Source organism: Tyto alba, unplaced genomic scaffold, assembly GCF_018691265.1.
Source record: "Tyto alba isolate M040663 unplaced genomic scaffold, T.alba_DEE_v4.0 Super-Scaffold_1000006, whole genome shotgun sequence".
Lineage (NCBI taxonomy): Eukaryota > Metazoa > Chordata > Aves > Strigiformes > Tytonidae > Tyto > Tyto alba.
The window spans coordinates 4939317-4954760 of record NW_024881272.1 but is presented as its reverse complement, the minus strand read 5'-3'; the positions used below and the strand labels follow the sequence as shown (position 1 = coordinate 4954760).

The 15444-nt window shown below is 45.0% G+C and overlaps 1 protein-coding gene across 5 annotated transcripts in view; it reads right to left on the bottom strand.

The window, feature by feature from the left end:
* Positions 1-13233, bottom strand: part of RASAL2 (RAS protein activator like 2) — a 188798-nt gene extending 175565 nt beyond the window's left edge. For 3 of the 5 annotated variants that reach the window (XM_042803368.1, XM_042803369.1, XM_042803382.1), the window contains exon 1: positions 12972-13233. In XM_042803368.1, the coding sequence (XP_042659302.1) occupies positions 12972-13146 (175 nt within the window). In that variant the 5' untranslated portion in view covers positions 13147-13233. The remainder of the gene's footprint in view (positions 1-12971) is intronic. The other 2 variants (XM_042803388.1, XM_042803390.1) reach the window with 1 other exon arrangement.
* Positions 13234-15444: the final 2211 nt, after the last annotated feature.

The window sequence follows — 15444 nt, the reverse complement described above, 5'->3', positions numbered from 1 at the left end:
GCTTCCAACGAAAACAGCACCACCCCCCTTCCACCCAATATCCTGCTGGCAAGAAATGTGGAGAAATAGCTGGTCTATCCAGCAATCTAGGTATCGCAGCTTGCCACCACACTGCAGCTGGCATTCACAACATTTCCTGAATTCTTCATTTTCTCACCAATCACACGCAGTTCGTGTAACCTCAGAGCCCTGGTAATGCTCAGCCCAAAGTCCTAGGCTTGCCTTTTGAGGCAAGCAACTCCAATGCAGCTATTTTTAGCCCCTCTGACTCTTCCAGAGCTCCATTTACAAGCACACCTCCACCTCAGGATTATTCCAGCACACATGCCCATGTCCAGTGAAACGTGACCCAGGGAAACAAGGGAGCAAGGATTGCTACAACAGTGGGCTACAAGAAGAACTTTCTCCTCAAATGCCTTGCTACCTGCACCATCCCTGAACATCTCTTGCTAGTTTAAGGTCTTCATTCATCTTCTGCTAAAGGTTTTCCTAACCTTTAGGAAGGTTAGGGGCACTGCACACCCAACACCAGTGGAGTGAAGTTCATCTGCAGATCCTAATGGGAGCTGGACATCACCTTTGTTGAAATTCCTTTGACATTGACACACACACAGAAACTATTTCTCTCGTGGTTTTCTTTGCTGTTCCAAGCAAAAACTGTGCACTTATAATTAATAGCATGCTCATTTTATAACAGAAGCACACAAAAAGAAAGATCTGGCTACTCTTTGCTGTAAACCAAAAAGCCATCAAGGTTCCAGAAAAAGGACTGGTGCAGATTTTTGTCTTTAGGGTAACCACTGTTTATACCAACATAACACCCGAGTGAAATGGAGCTGGGGGGAAAGCAGCAAGTCTTATGAGATGATGATTACAAATGTTAAGCTACGTCCACTTTGTGACATTACAGAAGTGAATTACTTTTTTCCAACGATATGTAATACCTTGAGGTATTAATCTCTCCATAAGAGTTAGCTGAATGCTATGTATCTGCTGAAAACTGCACATCTGCATCACATTAACCAGTTTTTAAGTGTCCCCACAAATAAGTAAGCACATACTTCATGCCCCAGATAAAAAGCAAAAGCACCACTAATTGAAGAGAGATACAGCTAAGCCTTGAACTGAATCACCACCAGTGGAAATTACAGAAAAAACCCACAAGGAGCAATGCAAAGGAAGAATACCCCAGAATGAGTAAAATGAGTAAGAACTGGGATGCTCCTTCCTCCAGCTGTGCAAATGCTTAAGTAATAAGCACATGACATACTGCTGGCCCCTTGAAAGGACAAGAGGCAAATGCAATGCCCTTAGAGTCACAGGGCAAACCAGTTCAGTCATGAGTAATGAGAGCTCCAAGGAAATACTGGCATTTCCTTCCCTAATTCTCCAAACACCCACCTCCAGGGTCTCAAAATGATTAGCAACAGAGCTTAGTAAAGAAATTACCTAAGAGTCAGTCGTGTCATCTACCCTGGGTGTAAGTGGAAGGCCACTCAGTCAGGTTCAAGTTTCCATCTACCCATACTAAAAACTGGCTAGTGAGCTTCCAACATTTCTCATGGAAGGCACTTCCCTTTGGAAGGGAATGAAAAAAGCAACCTTAAAGCATTGAAAGTAGGTCACCAAGAAGCCACATCAATAAGGTCTGGAAACAAAACTGGGAGGGATACTGTGTCAGCTACAGAATTGAGTCGTTATTATAAATGGACATCAAATGTACAGCTAGAACATTTTGACTGGTAAGCCATTTCATGGATGAAATATAAGTACACAGTAAGTGATACACTACAGCTTGTCCTTTGTAAGTCTCCTGCAAAGATACTACAGTTTTAAACATAATTGCATGCTTTTTAGACTGAACTCATGATAACCCTTCTAAACTCCATCAACAACAATAGCAATCTTGACAGCAAAGATTTATGCTATTGGATATCAACCCCGTAACAACCCTCTCTCATCACAGTTTTAATTTAAGATTCATCCCAAAGTTATCTTAGAGCCATCTAGGTACAGATTATTCTGTAAACAGATGTGGTGCTTATGTTCTACAACTGGATGGCTACATCAGCCAAAAGATCTCATGGCCTGGACAGCAAGCTAGCAGATACCTCAGCTAATCCTGCAGATCTGGCTATCCAAGGTCATCAGCCTGAATGCACAGAAAATTGGGGTCCATCAGTCCACTCTCAACTTTCTTCCCAAAATGTTAGTGAAACGTCAAAGCTAATGTAACCCATAATCACAGCTACCTACTCGTATGAGAAACGACCTTAACTCTTCTTAGAACGCCTGCTGTGGCTTGGGCTGATCTGGTTTCTAACCCATGCAGAGGAAAGAGTCCATTGCAAGGAAAACAGTTACTATCTCTTGATAATAACAGCTATTGTACTTCAGATTCTTCAAAGGTTTTATAACATACTTTAAAAAAAATGTTTAAGTCAGAATATAGGATTGAGGAGATAGCCTCCTTCTAATTGCTTAGGGCTAATTCACAGTTGCTTAGTGGTTCATAAATTGAAAAATGTGACAGTGGCCACCTCCTCCTTCCAAGCACCAGGTTAAAGGTGCTGAGAGCACTATTAAACCCAAATTACCTAAAACGTACACCTTGAGATCAAGGAAACCAGGGTCCAGTGAATGCTGCATTTACACCAAACATATGCTTGCCATTGATAGCCACGCTGCATTTTCAGACAGTTTTCTGTTCTCACCCTTTCCTAATTTTTAACACTGAAAAAGCAATGTGTTCTGACAAAGAAAGAGCAGAAAGCAAGTTCTGCCAGTATAGGGAAGATTAATGACTTTTCATACCACTTAGCTGTTTAACTATTATTACTGCATTCCTCTCAAAATCTTTTTTCCACCTAAGTTTCGGATATATTTTCATTCTTACAGCAAGCTCCCCCTTTCCCAGCACTGGGCTGGAATAATAAAAAAAAAAAATTGTTTCCTTCTTATCATCCTTCCTTTCTCCTAGACATTCATCATTTCAGCGAACAGAGGCTGTTTACTTCACATTCCTGACTTCCCTATTAGTAAGTCCAATAAAAAAAAAAAAAAAAAGAAGAAATTAGAGCGGAAAATGCTTAACTTCCGCATACAAAGCTTGTCTAGGCTGAAAAAAAAAAAAAAAAAAAAAAAAAAAAAAAAGAGTCTTTCTTCCTTAATTTGATTTAATGGTTATAATGAGTTAATGGTTCTAAGTTGAGAAATTAGCAACCACTGGAATCAAAATGAGGATAGTTGAGTTTGAAATGGCCTTGGTTCACACTACTCTGCCACTACTTACAGATCTTGACGTGAACAACCACGGGGACTTCTTTAAGCAGAGGAGTCATCAGCCAAGGGCATGTGAAAGAAGACTGACATAAATATTTATGGCGAGACCATAAAGCTTTTTTGGTACCTTACTATATGGGATATAAAACTCATTACCTCCAAGGAGTTTAAGATACTTGAAGACTTCAGTGAGCAAGGCCCTCGCTAACGGAAGGAGTTAAGGAAGAACCCCGTGAAATCCATTCAACAGGGTAATCAATCACCCCACACCTCACGGACATACTATGCAAGTGCTGCCAGACAGCAAGAGAGAAAGAGACCCCATAAGCCTACGCCATCTAGAAGATAAATCTTCTAAAATCAGGTTTAAAAGTATGTAGAATTTTTTTTTTTTTAACACCATATCCTTTTGCCATAGCTCTCTATTTCTCTTTTGGTGATACCACTCCAATTTTCCTGGTTTCTTATTTTCCAAGAGATCTATCAACTACCCACCATCCTGAACAAAAAGATGGAAAATAGTTACCGAAATGTACCTCAAAATAGCAAATGCTCAGTAGTATTTGATGAGGAAGTCTAACGATTTCCTAGCAAGCACGAGCACATTGTATTTTTGGTGCGTGATGTACGTGTTCCAGTATACTCAAGCAAGCTGGGAAACCCAGCAAAGGCAGCAGCTTGTCTGTACAGCCTGAGGTATAACCTCATAATGTAAATAAACATCTTTTCAGGAAGCTTTTTGTCTCGTTTTCTTTCATATTGCCTGCACTTGCACTCTACTCCTGCACATCAAGATAAAGTATCTAACTAATGTGGAAAACTATTATGTATCAGTCAGCTGTTGGCAAAGCCAGTTGTGCAGTGGCAGAGGGTCTCAAATGCCATGGAAAAGATGTTAGAGCTTCAGGTGGTTTAATCACTGCTCTATGGTTTTCCAGTCTCAATCTGCGATACATTTTCCTCTCCCAGTCTACAGTGAAGAGTTACCTACTTGGAAATAATGATTTAGTCAAGAACCTGTCCCTGTCCACAAATTAAGATAAGTTAATCAATGCCAGCTATCCAAACTCCTTCATACCAGCAGTCCAGCCTGCCACCACTGGCATGAGACAAGTTTACTACATTTTGAAGGTCAACAAAACTGTACCTTTGGTTTTGGGGTGGGGGGCAGGTGGGGAAGAGAGAGTAATTAGACATAACCACCTGAATGAATGTTTCCCCTCTGAGAGCATCTTGCCCTGCTGACCTACAGATCTGACAGCTAATAGGGTATTTGAGAGGATTATTAATAGTCACAGGAGGATCCAAGTAAAGTAGCAGGCTTAAAGGTATCCCAAACGCAACGCAGTGCAACTCAAAGTATGCAAGCAAAGCATTGTAGAGGTCTCGAGAGATCTGACTTCTGTTGCCAAGTTTCCTGTATGTCCTTGGGCAAGTTATCTGACCTACTTGTGCCTTTTTTTCTCCACCTTCCCAGCTCACAGCAGCACTCCCAAATAAAACCGTTAATGCTTTGGACGCACTCACATAGCAAGGCCATGAATAGTGCAAGTCAGTGAGACTGATCCTTCCTTTTTTTACCCCAATGGGCAGCATGGGAATTGCTGATAAAGCGGTCACCGTTTGCCCTGACAAAACAGTACACAAAACTGAAGCAAATTGATCATCTCGCTCCTTAATGAGATTCAAGGACTGAATTCAGCCCTCCCAGCCGCTGCCAGTTTCCCCACATTTTCCTCGAACCCTCGTACTACAGGTTGTGCTGACTAGTGCAGCATGGGTACCCTATCTTGTTGAGACCGGTATCAGTGCACTAAAGTCAGCTAAATGAGGGTGTGAATTACCTATGCTTATCTCAAGCCGATCCACTGACTCAAGTAATGAGAAACTGAAGAAAGCGAGCAGGTTTTTAAACTCTTATCTGCCATACAAGTACCAACCCTGGAAGAGAAATCCCTCAAGAAGTACCAATCCCATCCATATTTCCTCCATACCCTGACTGGAAAAAGGAGATGTGATTCCTAAGAGGAAAAATGAAGTCACGCTGTTACATTCCATGGAGGCACTTGAAGTTCTTCTGTGAAGGATATCCCCAGAAACAGATCTGACAAATTTCTAGGCTTTCCAGCTTATTCAGCCTAACCATAAACACTGCTACCCTAGAGTTGGGGAACATCAGTCCTCTCGCAAGAGCTGGAAGCTGTTCAGGGTGCAAGGTGGCTCGCTGCCATCCAGCGACAGCGCACAGCCCCGCAGACCCCTGCCACCTACTAAGAGTATTTCCTTCCTTTCCTTCTCACTTCCACACCACTAAATACCTTGCAGCTGATAAAACGACAGATCCAGAGGTGCTGCATGCAGACAATACTACTCACTTCTCACTATGCTTTTGTCATGCTGTCCAGGTTGGGAGTGGGACTGAGGTTCTGCTGAATCCTTTGGACTGTTACCTGAACGCCTAACATTGGAAGGGGTTAAGTCTAAGAGATGGGTGATCATTCCTAGTCACAGGTTCCTAAAGCACTTCTCTTCCTCTCATCACAGCACTGATTTCCATTCCCACACCTCCTTGGAAGCAAGGACTGAATACACACCATCCCCTCCCATCTCACGATACTTTACTGTGCAATCCTCCATCCACTTTCAAAAGCATTTGCCATTTTTCATCTTTGCTGCTTCCTTCCTTCTCCGGTCCAGGCTACAAATTCCAAAAGGCAAGCAAAGCAGCCTCTGTCTGTAAAACATCAAGCGCATCTACAATGCAGTACTGCGTAAATAAAATGAATTATCTTAACACAGAAGAAAATGGGGCATTTTCAATTAAACCACTAATGTCCAAGACTGCAGACACAGCACTACAGGAAGAGAAAAGGTGCCTGCAAGTTTTAATCAAGCCAGAAACTAACAGAGAAGCATATGCATTCTTATGCAAATCTACACCAGACGCATTGCACATCTGCTGAAATGGGTGTCGTTTTCCCACAGTTTGCAGAATTAATGTGTTTAACTAAGTGCCTGCCAGTGCTTGCAGTATAAGAGCTAATTTTTAATGGGGTATTCCCAGCTGGAAAAAAAAAAAAAAAAAAAATCCCCTTTAGATGATAAGGGATCTAAATCCAGGACTTGGTTTTACATTTACTTAAGTGTAAAGACTCCCTTCACCTCCAAGAGCTCATTACTCACACTATTCCAACTTGCTTTATAATTAAAAATAATCCCAATTCTTGGAGAATAGCCTTTCTACAGTTTTGTGACCTTTTGAAACCCCATTAAAAAGAATTAACAAATGTTATTCCCTCCTGATCACTTTTATAAAGGCTTTCTGAGATACAGGGGTGTCAAAACACACAAAGGACTTTGTGAGAAGTTTACAAACCAAAATGCAGTAATTTTTCTTTTCACTTGCTTACTTTCCTTACAGATACAAATTGTATTTCCATTACTGTTATGTGTCTTTACAGAGGATTTTAAAAGAATTCAGAGAGAGCTTAACTCTGTGACCTTGGGGCTAAGAAGGCGTATACACCAGAAAATGCTGAAATCTCAGCTATTTTTTATAAAAATCTATAAATACCAGTTGAAAGGAACTCATGATCTCATAATAAGTCAATGGGTCACAGTTATGCTCCTCTTATCTCCCCTTTTTTCCCTATTGTTTAAAAATAGGAAACAGCACCACATGAAAATGTTCAGCCAGAGATAAATCCTGTAACTGAAATACAAGAGTCAGGAAACTTAAAATAATGTCATCCTCATTTTCCCCAACACACTCTAGTATTGTTGATGCCTCCAAATATTTAAGTGACTTAATAAATTAGTAACCTAGGCAACATTGGCAACAACACAGCGAGCTGAAAGAGCCCAGCTAAAAACTCCTAAAGACCAAAAAAAAAAAAAAAAAATTATCCACTTTTGTATAAATTAACGTCAGTGTTCCTTAAAAAGAGGAAGAACAAACAGTTTTATCATCAAAGGGCTAATTCTGCAAGAAAGTCTGGGAGTAAAGCAACCAAGCAGAATACAGGCTATAGCCAGCACTCAGCTGCACCCCAAATCACCACTGCAGATACACAGGAAGGTGAGCAGAGACGCAATTGCTGCAGTAGCACAGTGGACCCATAATTGCCCCCCTACAGACTTGTAAGAATTCTCTGCAGTCAAGAAGAGCTACTGGAGAAGCTGTCATACAGAAGGTACAAGCAGATCACCTGTAAGAGCACTTCAGTCGTGTCTTTTGATATTCCCTGCTGCTGGCTAGCCAGGGAAAGCAGGATCTCTGCCCACAGCACACTTGCCTCTTTTTAACCTGTAGAAAATGCAGTCACTTAAAACCTTGGTTTTGAATGAACTCTGCCTTTTACAATGGGACCCCAACCAGAAATCATCGCTATTTATCACCTCAACAAAATTTTAAAAAGCCATATGCCTTCGTTAGTTAACATTTGTACCTACTATGCTGCAGCAGTACCTGAGGGCCAGGGTAGGGTCAGATATCGCTGTAGTAGGCATTGTCCAAACACACAGGAAATGACATTTCCCGGCCCCACAAGGTTTATCTTTCAAGCCTGATTTTGCACCAACTTTCTAGGCGAGTTAAAAATAATCCTGTTGATTAGACGGGAAAGAAATGCTCGTGAACACTGATCTTCTCGACTTTCCTATACAAGACCGCCTGCACAGGCACGCCGCGCAGCTCTTCAGCTCACTGAGGGTCTCACTGCACCTTCAGCTTACCCCCCCCCCATTAAGTTCTTCATAACAGCAAACGATCTCCTGCATGGAATAGCAGCTCCATCCACACTCATAAATGCAGCAGTAATCAAAACCTAGCCCAGCTACACTATCTGCACTCATCTCAAGGAGAAGAAAACCCTCGACAGCTGTAACAGCCATCTCAACCATCAGATTGCCTCGCCGCTTCAATTTGTTATGAGGGTCTGGTTTTTTTTTTGGTTTTTACATCAAATACACCCTTCCTACCTAGCCCTTGTTATAGAGCCTCCAGATTACTTTTTAATTGAGCTTCTGGAGATGAGCGATAAGGTTCAGGAGTGGAGACGGCGCTATCCCCCCAGGCTCTTTCGGGCAGCCTGGGGCGTCCTTCGGCAGCTCCTGCACCACCGCAATGAAGATGCCGCCACCTGGTGGGACCTCCACGGGCTCGGGTGGACCCCAGGGAGGGGAGAGTGTCCCCCGGGGAGGGTCATGGTTCACACTCCCCGTCCTCCCACGGACATCTGGGAAAAAAGCCATCCAGCAGCACGAGCAGGGCTGGAAGGAGAGGACTTGCTGACAACGACAAGGTGCTATTCATTACCAAAGCCTCTTGGTGCTCATCCAAAGTAAGATGGTTTGGAAACAGATAATCTTTGCATTTTTAGGTACAACTGCAAGCAGTTGAAGAAGAGAAGGAAGAAAAAAAAAAAAAAAAAAAGGAGGTGTCAAGCTACCTACAAAGCCACGGCGAAGCAGGCTGCAAAGAACCAGAAAACCCTGAGAACAGTGTTGGAGTCATTGACACAAGAGCCGAGCAAGGTAGACGACGGGTTGCTGGGATGGATAACTCACAGAAATTGGGCTTTTGAAGGGAACTTCACATAATTAGGAGATGCTTCAGTTCAGCGCTCGAGCCACAGCTATTTTTTAATCTCCACATGATACTACGTGCATTACCATGGCTTCAGTTCTGAGCACAAGTCTACTATTTTCTGAGGGCCAACACTTAAAAGCTTGGAACTCAGATTTGAGGCAGCCAAGGGATGTTTCTGTCTGGTTTCACGGGGTCTAGGGCTTTTTCTGCAATCAGAGCCAGCGAAGCTCTGTCTGTAGATCAATATCCATGAAAAAGCATGGAGTCCTTCAAGCCTGTGTTTGAAGAGCCTTCTCTTTCTGCCAGGAGAAGGGGGTGAGGAGGCTTATTCTGGCAGCGAGGAATGTCTCCAGAGTGCCCGCAGGATTAGATGACAAGGTGATGAAAATGTCCACATCTGATCTGCACTCAAGTTTGTACAACTACTATCATCTTTTAGCACCACTGCCTTATCTGGACATTTCCCAGTCCAGATAAGGCCCCAGAGCAACAGTGTCTAGCCGCAGGATGAACACTGAAGAACAGACTTTTCCCCATGCTGTTTTCTACATTTCAGAAACTCCTGTTTTGAAATTTTAGCGCATGAGCGTTTGCAGTGAGCTTAGAGCAGAGATATTAGAAATGAATTTGACAACCACTGTTACAGAAGTTTACAGTCTGTGTCTAAACAGGTTGTAAGTCAGGCAAAATCCGATTCTGCCCCCATCACACGCAACATTTAACACCAGTGCTGCAATGTTGGCTTTATAATTCATGGCTCCAAAATCCATGGGTGTTCAGTCAGCCACACCAGGAAATATAATTGCTCTGTTTTCACGGTTAACATTGAGAATGCTGTAAATTCAGTTATTCCCCTGCCACCTCCTCCCCAAATCTGTTTCAAAGAGCAGAGAAAATGACCTTGAAACACCAGTTGATGCTTTCAAAAGTCAGTTATCCCTTGTACAGAGAAAAAAAAAAAAAATCATAGCATTAATCCAGGCAAGACATCTCATCCCTCCTACCCATTACACACATGCCACGAGTCTGAAAGGAAGCCATCATCTAAAACACATGTTGATACATATTTTACAGAAACATTAGTTGTGTGTCAAAAGTAGTTCTTGGAAACATCATCTAACAACACTCACATGATTTGTGTTTTGCGAGCAATTAAATTTATCACTCTAATAAGCAAATTTGCTGTTCCCGCTCACTATTCAAACATCAGGTTAGAAGAAACTGCTCACGTTACAAACTTTGGCCTTCAGTAAGGAAACTGTATTGCTGTGGTTTGATAATGTCCTCGCTAATTCACTTCACCAGAAGGTGCCGGACCTCCAGAACACTGAATGAAAAAGCTACACTTGAACTACTGCAGCTAACGCAGGAAATGCAAAAATAGCCGGACTGCGATTTAGATCTCGTAGCAAAGTCAGACAAGACCTCAGTGTCACACTGAAATCACATCCAGACATTGTGAAGTCCTACTGTATTTGCATCACTGTCACTCTGCTAGAAAGCCACAGAGACCGGTAATGATGGTACTTTACTACAAAATTCTTTGTGCTTACAGATGAAGTTTTACAGGCTCTGCAACCAGACCGACTCCCCTCATGCCAGTAATTATCTCTTTGGGTACAGACAAAGTGGATGGCACACCACGGCCCGAACAGAGATGCACAGAAATAAACAGTCGTCTTTAAGTGGCTGCTGAACATCTTTTCTTTCAGAAAATGTTTCCACTACTTGAGCCACTTTTCACACAGTCACCTTTCACTTGGAACAGCTCCCCAACACAACGGTCCATGTTCGTAAAGACACGTGGAAAAGAAATGCTATGACGTCAAAAACTGCATTTCTTGCCATGCTAGAAAATGCTTCTCCACTTCTCATATGCCAGATAGTCCTTCCCTCCCCCAGCCATTCATGGTGAAATAATTAGTGTTAGTGTTCTCATTGTTTATCAGACAATACAGACAATAAGGCTAAGCTTTCTGCTCCTGTATCCTTTCGTTATGCTGCTTCGGTTCCTCAAGCAACTGTTCAAGGCTTTACTTTTAATCCTATAAATAACACTTGTCACTCATAGGTTTGTAACCCATATTTAGTTGTGCACAAACATGGCACAGTTTCAGCTTGATTCATTGTCTGCAAACTTCTCCAGATGTGTTCATGCAAGAAAAAAAGGCTAATGAGCAGGATGAAATAAACAAATACTAGCTAATCCGATTGCAATTTCGTAGGGAAGGAGAGAAGACACTACTACATCAGATTCTTTATAAGGGAGAAAGATAATGAGTTGTTTTTAAACACAGACTAGGAATAATTAGTTATTGTCCTTGGGCTACGAGATATATTTTTATATGCTTGAAGTCTATGCTGATTTTTATAGCCTGTGAGCTAGCTGCTCTGTCACAGGGAATTTTTTCCCATTTATCTACATGTTGGTGTCAAACTACAAACACATCACAACATATGACTTTATCAACGAGCAATGTTTTTCGCTGTGGCTAATTTTGAAACCGCATTCCTGCTTCCACTCACACAAGATATAACCTTGGGTAACAATCAGATAGGCTGGTGCCAGACATCCTCCTCTTAAGTACATTCTCATTTTACCTTTGGAAAGTATTCTAAACAAACAAACAATCTGAAGGCAATTTGCTTTCTTTGGAGCTCCCCCTGACAACAGCAGAGATACAATTTTTTTTTTTTAGAAGGCTGCATTTGATAGTCTCAGCATTAGGCTGAGAGTAACAAAAGAAAGACACGCAAGAAGCAGCAAGCTAGACACGGTGGAAACTACTAAAAATCCCAAACTTCTATTACAATTAATTGCGCTAAGTATAACTTTGCTCATTGATGCACCAGACAGAAAGCAGACAGACAACCTCGTCCCACTGCACCAGCTTTTCAAGCTTCCAAAATAAACACAAAGGTCTTTGAACAGACAGTGCTCTCCAGAAAACCTGCAGCCTGATCCTCCTCATTTGATATGTGCAAGGGCTAATGCTGGTGGTACTCACAATAATTAACTGCCATCAGCCAAGAAATCCAGCAGAGTTCTTGTAGATAACTTATTTATGTCATCTTTGTGTGTCGAGAATAATGCAAACAGTAACAGATCAATGATATGAGTAACAGAGAGCATTTGCTACCTAGTTTTACAAGCCAGAGAAAACCTGGATAATCTCTTTGGGATTCAAGGTGGGGGGGCAAGACGACAGGGCCAACCAGCAGCGTGACAGGATCAGATGTTAAAAAGTACCAATAAAATAACGTGGTTTTTGCAGGTTCTCCATAATGTTAGGCAACGGTAACATAGTAACTGCACGTGCAAAGACCACAACTGCTGCCTTTTCAAGGATGGGCCATCAGATTTGTTACAGGAGGGAAAACAAGATACCGTCTGAATCGATCTTCACTCTGAAAGATGGGAGTAATTATCGTTAGATTACCAAGACAAACAAGAGGGAAAGACAAGGTAAAGATAAAACAGAATTTCCACTATTTAGGTGCTGATGGAGAGATTAAGCCTGACTGCATTTCAGTTGGGAGCCTAAACAAACCAGAGGCCCGGTCACATAAATCAAGCTAATTTTAAAAGGTTACATACCAGGGAGAGTTTGAGAAAGAAGGGGAAACGGCACCGGGTCCTGTACGCTGGCCAGACCGCTAAAGATTTTAACATCCTTTTTATAAACAATAAAGGTGCCAATTTAACACACACACCCCAGTAAGTCTGGGGCGACGGGACCCACCGTATCAGCACCTCCCAGGCCTTTAGTACCTCATTAATACTAATCAGAGCCGGCGTCGGCAGACGGCGAGGGCTCAGCCCTGCTTGTCCTCGCACCCTGGACTTGACTCCCGGCGACACAAAAGGTTTAGATAACGATCCCCGCCCGAGAACATCGCGACATCCATTCCCCCCCCCCCCCCCCCAGCCGGTGCCGGCTCGGGCAGCGCGGGGCATCCTGCATCCCAGCCGGGAGGGGGGGTGGGGGACGGGCGGGGGTAAAAGGAGGGGAAAAACATTAAAAAAAAAAAAAAAAGTTTGGGCCAGGAAGTTTTCCGCTCCCCCCCCCCCCCCCCCCGCCCCGGGCACCCCCCTCACCGTAGACACGGAGCCAGCCCTGCTGCTGGCAGACCGACTCCAGCAGGACGCGGTCCAGCGCGCCGCCCGCCGCCTCCAGCTCCTCCGAGCCCAGCTCCGGCTCCGCAAACGCCTCCGCCGCCCAGGCCGCCGGCTCGCCCGCCGCCGCCGCCGCGGCGGGGGGAGCGGGCTCCATGCTGACGGGGGGGGGGGACGGGACGAGCCGCGCCGGCGTCCCGCGCTGCGCCCCGCTTCGCCTCAGCGCCCGCCGCGGCGCGGCTCCATCCCTCCTCCTCCTCCTCCTCCTCCTCCTCCTCCTTCCCTTCTTCTCCTTCTTCTCCTTCCCTTCCCCGCCCCGCCGCCCCCTGCGTCAGCGCGGGGGGGGGAGGAGGAGGAGGCGGCGGCCGCTGCCCGCCCGCCCGCCCGCCCCAGGGCCCGGTGGCGGCGGCGGCCCCGCCGCGCCCTCAGCGCCGGCGGCACCCCGCGCCCCCAGGCGCGAGCAGTGGCGGGCCGAGCGCCCCCCGCGCTCCGACGGGGGCAGGCGGCGGACGGCGGGGCTCGGCCAGCCCAGAGTAATCGGACGCCGAGGCAGCGAGCCGCGACCCCCCCCTTTTCCCTTCCCCTGAGGGAGATGGCGACCGCAGCCTTTCTTCCCCACCGCGGGGGCGGGCAGTGCTCTCCCCCCCGTCCCCGCTCCGCTCCCGCCTCCTCTTTAGGGCCCCTTCCCCGCGCGGGGCTTCGTGGCCCCCGAGGGGGTTCATCGCGCCTTCCCCAGAGGGTTCAAAATGGCCCGCGAGGGGGGGCTTCCCCTCAGCCCGCCCGCCGCGGGGTAACCGCAGGAAAGGCGGCTGGAAGCGGAGTTTGTGGTCTGGGAGAAGCATCGCGGAAAAGTAAAAATCCGGGGGATGAGACCTCTGGGGGTCTGCCGGGGTGGGGGGTTTAACACACGCATCTCACAGAGATCTTTTCTCCGACCTGCTAGAAGCGTTTGGTGGTTGTAGTCTCAAAAAACGGTGTGAGACGGGGGTTCCCCAGGTTCAGACCTTCAGTCAGCGTTCACATGGCGTTTCGGAGCATGCCCGATCGAGACTGTTAAATCTTTCATGCGCTTACACGGTCCATTTCTTTCAGGTACGTGGGAAGGAGATGGGCTGGAGAGAAAGGAGGACGACTGGCCTGATTAAGCTAATTTCATTCAGGAGATTTGCAGGTTGGTTTGTTTTGAATACCTAATTACCAACCTCCCCAAGCACACCAGGTTTTAATTTTCTATTTTTTGGTGAAGTTCCCAGTGCTTAAGGTATGTGTTCTTTAAAAATCCAGAATAAAATATTTGTGAATATAGCATGCATCCCACAGTGTCTTTTCAAGCACGATATTGTTACTTGAATTTTCAGGGAGGGTGGGCAAGGGGGTTAAGCTTGCTTTGCATTCCTTCTCTGTAATCTCTTGGTCTGAGTTCACCCCTGTCCAAGATCGATATGAACTGGGTAGATTCATCCAAGCGTGTAGATTCAGCGATTATCTCTACGGTGCATAGAGGATTCAGCAAATCGGCCACCTCCTCAACATTTCTCATTGAAATCTGAAGCTTAGCACGGGCTGTGTCTCTGGGCTCATCTCCGCCCACCACTTCTGTGTTAGTATAAAGGGACTAACATTATTTTCTTTATTGAAATAACTGTGGACGTAGCATGGACCTATAGCAGTTATACTGCCATGAAGCTGATTTAAAGTAGATCCATCTCCCCTGCTTTCTAACTGTGCTCATTTTATTTTACACTACGACAGAATAAGAAGGTTCACATAGTTACTGCAGCTCTGTTGAAGGGCACTAACATCCCTCTGAAAGGGCCATAACTCGCTTAAGCTCTGCAGCTTGGCAGCTTGGGATCAGCTGCCTGATCCTGAAGGTTTGTCTCGAGAGTTCCCAAAAGCTCCTCTTGGGAGCTGAGGACTTGCAGAGTGGTAGAGAACGATGCTCTCCTGACCCAACTGGATTAGAGTACCCTCACGCTGGTATAGTTGCGTCCGCGGTAGAAGATGTATTAACTATTTCAATGGAGGGAAAAAAAGTCCTGCCAGCCCTATGATTAATTGATGAAACTTTGTTTCCTGTGGGTTTCTGTCTCATGCTTGACTGAGAGCTTGACCTGAATCTTGCCCCTACAACTGGGTCATTCCCTACCCAGTGGGGAGCCCTGTTTTCCGAAACGGGATGAGTTTGCATTGCAGTTTTTCCAGTGTATGGTGGGAATATGCCCTCTGATGCCATTTCCAAGCTGAATTTGAAAACAAACCTTCAGAATGTTCGGTTGTTTCGTGGTCGGCAGCACTGGTGTAGCCCAGTTTCCTACGGATTCACGTCTCGGCATAGATCCCCTGGTATCTAGCAAAGGGTGGATGTCCTCAGTGAAGAGGCTTGTAGGATGTCTCTGCTTTACCTTGCTGCCAGTTTTCATTATTCCTGCAGGGGTTTAATTAGCTCTTGGAC